Consider the following 4,863-nt stretch of genomic DNA (forward strand, 5'->3'; position numbering starts at 1 on the left):
CTTGTAGTTGTGGTGTCTGTTGTGTGTTTGAGTGCTTACTCTGAACTTTGTAACGTGTTCTTCTTCATCATCAATAAAATACTACAACACAATTGCTTTTTCCAGGAAAAAAAGGAGAAGGCTTGGGGTTCTGAACAACAGGCAATCCTTGAATTTCAGTTTCATCACACTTCACACCACTTGATAACATAGTTTTTCATAATTTGGACTGCTTTTAATTACGTATCACTTTGGGAGACGAAGCAGCATAGAACTTGATATGTTTATTAAGAGGACATCGAGCATGAGACGACACACACCACCACAACGCCTTATTACAGTGAGGTACGCACGTACGTAGAACGTGCAGTACCATAGAGAACAAGTTCTTGGAGTGCCTTAATTATAGGAGCTACGCTCATTCTTGAAGGCATGGCGGCAGGTGAGGTGATACATCACACACATTATAGTAGCAAGCATCATCATAGTTATTTAACCCAGCAGTGTTCGACTATCTCGATACGGTCAATGATTAGCCGATTGCTAGATAGTAGTCGTCGATTGCAGCAGCGACGACGAACCCGCACGCGTGTTCTACATGCAGAAGGGCTCACAGTTGATGTCAAACTTGCAAGCAGAAGACATCTGGGGCTCCTGCAGAGTCAACCAATCGTGTATATATGTTAGTAAACACTTGCCGTCATTGGTTGTGGAGCAAGAAAAGGTGATGGGCTCACTCACCTCCACGCCACTGAAGTTGGCCACCTTGCGGATGGAGCAGCCGACGGGGCCCTGCAGGCTGCAGTCGCCGGCGCCGGCGCGCATGGTGGTCCTCATGGAGGTGAGCAGGTGGCCATAGGTGGTACCGGGCTCGCACTCGAGTGCTTTGATGAAGCTGTGCGTCAGGGCACCGATCGTGGCATTGGGCTCTGGCAGCTGCATGCTCGCACGCACGAATTAGCTACATAAATATATGTATATTGAAAATAAAAAGCAACAAGGGATTATGCACGGATGCCGACCACGCTCATCTGGGTCTTCCCGTTGCTGCTGCCACTGATGAGCACGGCCTTGCCTCCGCTGGTGCCTTTGCAGGCGCCATTCAGAGGGCGCTCGTCCATCCACCTCAAGCACCCGTACCTGAATTAATTCGAATTTCCGTTGCAGAAATACTTCAGCCTCTACGAGTTGGTCAAAGTACTGAAATTTTCACTTCAAATTTATTGATTTCTTTTGTGCAACTGAAAGTCTACAAATATTTTGATCAAGAGGTAAATATTTTTGTTTCCACTAAAATTATTGAAATTCAGTGGATTTCATTGACATCTCACTGAAACTGAAAACCTTATGAAGGCATGAAACAACTAGCGGATGGCTTATTAAGTAGATGCATAGGGATATGTATGGGAGGGATGGAGGTTAGGGCATCTATACTTAAAGTGCAAAAAATGCTCTCTATCCTACTTTACTAAATTTGGTCATGTTTCTAGCAGATTTTTAGGGAGTGAAAGCCTCAAATTTGAATAAAATTTGGGTTTAGGGATCTGCTAGTTGGGTTTTTTTGTACTCAAAAGTCACTTTTGCTTCTCAAGCTTGAATTTTACGGGATCTGCTATAGATGCCCTTAGTTAGTCAGTTACTCACTGCTTGGAGAAGGTGCACCGGTATGGGAGATCGAGGACGGTGGCACTGTGGCAGGCGTCGACGATGGCGTGGAGCTTGACGCCGTGTACGAGGGGGCGGACGATGGCATGGTTGATCTCGTCGTCCAGGATGGGGCCCTGCTGGAACGAGTCCACGGGACAGATGGCCTCGTCCATGCCGTCCCGCTCGTCGCCGTCGCAGTCGGGGACCTGCGCGCCGGCGCCGGAGAACTGGAACACCAGGGAGTCGCCGGAGCTGCACCCCTGCACCAGCCAGTGCATGGCCATGCGGATGTTGGCCTTGGTCGGCTGCCTGCACGGGTCCCTCTCCTCATCTACACCAACAAGAACGTACGTGTAAGCAAAAGAAATCATCTGCTGCTCAAACAAGAAAAGATGTTGGATTATTGGTACCGGTGAGGATGAGGACGCAGTCGTTGGCGAAGCCGAAGCGCTCGGTGAGGATGTACCTCATGCACTTGACGTCGTTGATGGGACCCCTCAGCTCGCAGGCACGCGTCTTGGTGTACTTGATACCGACGAGCACGGCGCGCTTCTTGCCGCGGCCACCGCCGAAGTTCGGGATGGGGCGCATCACACTGAGCTGTCGCCCAGCCCCGCCGACGCGGGTCACGCAGCAGCACTGCGCGCACTGGACGGCACAGGCACCGGGCGGCGCGGCGACGCTGGCGCTGCACTGCCTGCAGCGCACCATCGTCGCCGGAGCGGGACCCCTTCCGCAGTTCATGGCTGCCGAGCTAGAGGGGGGTCGTCGGGTTCGTTAGCTTACTGGGTGAGCGCTGCTTGCTTGCTTGCACTGCCTCAGCCCCTGGCTCCTCCCGCACTTTATATAGCACCTGGATCAACTAATGATGGAAGCTACGCATGGTGATACCGGTGCACTAAGATTTATATATTCAAGTATTCTGTTTCAGAAAAGAAAGGATTGCTTCGGTGGAAATGGGCATATATTGTTGTCGGTGGAACATTTCTGTTTTCATGTGTGTTCCTCTCTGCTTTTTCAAGAGAACGCGATTGATGTTATGCATATACTCCAAACCACAAGTGGAAATGGGTATGTGGCTCTTCTTTATTGCTAATATTATTGTGTGTTCTTCTTTTGTGGGATTCTTTTCTATTTTTGGCGGGAAATTGACACATGACTTCCATAAAATAATTAGCACATGACTCTGACAAATCTTTAGTAGATTCCCTCGCAAGAACACATTATATGCAATGGAAGCCCTTAAGCTTAGCGTAATCAAGATATGTGTCCTATCAGATGCGCCTGACAGAGTGGAGTGGATTTTAAGTAAACATGGTGTATTTACTAAGGACATCTTCTGGAATTCGAAGAGAGTTACTAACTTTCATTATATACAGTTGTAGAAGCTGATATTGCAGTGGCTTTATTATTTATAAAGCAGGGTGAAAGACTATTTTGAAAAGCTGAAACTACCACTAATCTACGCTTATTCAGTGAATAATAGGATTAGACGTGTGGAGGTTTGTCTCCGATGGATCTCATGGGATTCGGTCAGCGTTTGTTTTTGGTGGATCCACGTGGATCCGGTTTCGTTGGTCAGTGTCCATGTGTGTACAGGTTGGATGATTCCGATCTACACTTCTCTTCGTCGGTGGCGATTGCTGTTCTGGTACGCTGGTCCTATGGAGTCTTAGCACGACATCTTCCTGACTGTCTATTACAGCAAGGTTTGTCCGGCTCCGATAAGGGAGGGGCGATGACGGTGGCGCGCCTTCGGCTCGCTCCAGAGTGCTTGTAGTCATCGCTAGATGGTCTACAGATTTATATGTATTTTTTTACTTCTGGTATTCTTTGTACTACCTTGACAGTTGATCGATGAATAGATAAGAAGTTTTCCTCACAGAAAAAACATACTAGACACACTTTATTAAAAAGAGATGGTATGGAGATTTGTGTGAGTTTTCTGTCGATCACGAAACAACGGGGCACATCTTCTTTGTGTGTCCACTGGCTAATTATATTTGGAATATTGCTGGAGTTGCTTTGGGTATGCTAGAGATATCAAAACGATTGTTAGGTATGTTCCAAAAAAAATGGGCAGTTACATTTTCTGGTTGAGCTAGGAAACTTATCATGATAGGAAATCTTTTTTTTTGCAATTTACAAACACAATAAAACTGTTTTTCAATATGTTCATTCTGGATATCCAGCTAGTGTTTGCAAGTTTTTGTTGGTAGCTTATCAAGCTAGCCGCTTGGTGGATATCCAGCTAGTGTTGCCTACCTTGTTTGTCGTTTCATTGATGTATGTGGGTGTTGCTACAGAAAGGGACAACTCGAAGGCCTTGTTTTGGGTGTAGCAACTAACGGCTTACTCCCTCCGGTTCACATTAGTTTGTGTATAACCTTCTCTCTTGTTACTCTATTTACTATATGAGTTTCCTTTATTTAGCAAAGATTTCCAACTCTGCCCCTTATCTAGTTATTGCTGCCGTACAGCTGATTGTGTGGATTGTTGAAGTCCTCCTATTTAGCCTGTGCATTCGAAGAAAAAAGAAATCACCATGTATCATGTCGCGCTTGCTGCTTTCGTTCAATGAAATTCCCCTCCTTCTCTACGCTAAGTTATGATATAGTTTGCTCGGTCTATGTAGCTTAGGAGTGTGTGGTTTGAGTTCTAGGCGGGTTGTGCCCATAGAATTAAGAATTTGTGTTATATTTGTGATCCTCTGGTTTCATGAAAGTGAAATCAGGACGGGAGGCTCCTTTTGAGAAGAAAAAAAAATGGTCTTCAACATAACTAGGATTCATGCCTTGGACATTTCACACATTCCTCAAAAACATAATGGCGGGCGTCCACATCATACTCACAGTTGAAGGCCACACATTCTTAACTCACAATTGTCGGGAGGCTTCAGTGAGAGCATCTTTCATTGTGTCCCTTTGTAAGCCTACCCAATGACCAATGATAGAGCAAGCATGAAACAAGATGAAAAAAATACCATTTGTGTTCCTTACAAAATAATTAATAGCCAAATTTAACCGAAACTAATAGGACTTTCAAGAAACCCGGATCAACATTTTACCAATGTTCACAGAACTGACACGAAGTGAACTAAAGAAGACATGTCGCAAAGACACTTTCACATTCCCCATATTTTTTTGTTGAAAAGGCACTTGTTACAATTTCAAAGATCATCACATCGAGCTAAGCGTTGTTATCCAAGACATTTCCGGTGTAATCTTTAAAATTACT

General features: G+C 45.6%; 1 protein-coding gene across 1 annotated transcript; it reads right to left on the reverse strand.

Annotated features, from left to right (window-relative positions):
• Positions 1-244: 244 nt before the first annotated feature.
• On the reverse strand, positions 245-2,440 carry LOC123072635 (metacaspase-1). Its single transcript, XM_044496235.1, has 5 exons — positions 2,037-2,440; positions 1,624-1,957; positions 1,002-1,119; positions 721-915; positions 245-633 (listed from the first exon to the last, which is right to left on the reverse strand). The coding sequence occupies exons 1-5, from the start codon at positions 2,368-2,370 to the stop codon at positions 574-576; spliced, it is 1,041 nt and encodes a 346-aa protein (XP_044352170.1). The 5' UTR covers positions 2,371-2,440; the 3' UTR covers positions 245-573.
• Positions 2,441-4,863: the final 2,423 nt, after the last annotated feature.

The sequence above is a fragment of the Triticum aestivum genome, chromosome 3B, assembly GCF_018294505.1.
Source record: "Triticum aestivum cultivar Chinese Spring chromosome 3B, IWGSC CS RefSeq v2.1, whole genome shotgun sequence".
Taxonomy (NCBI): Eukaryota; Viridiplantae; Streptophyta; class Magnoliopsida; order Poales; family Poaceae; genus Triticum; species Triticum aestivum.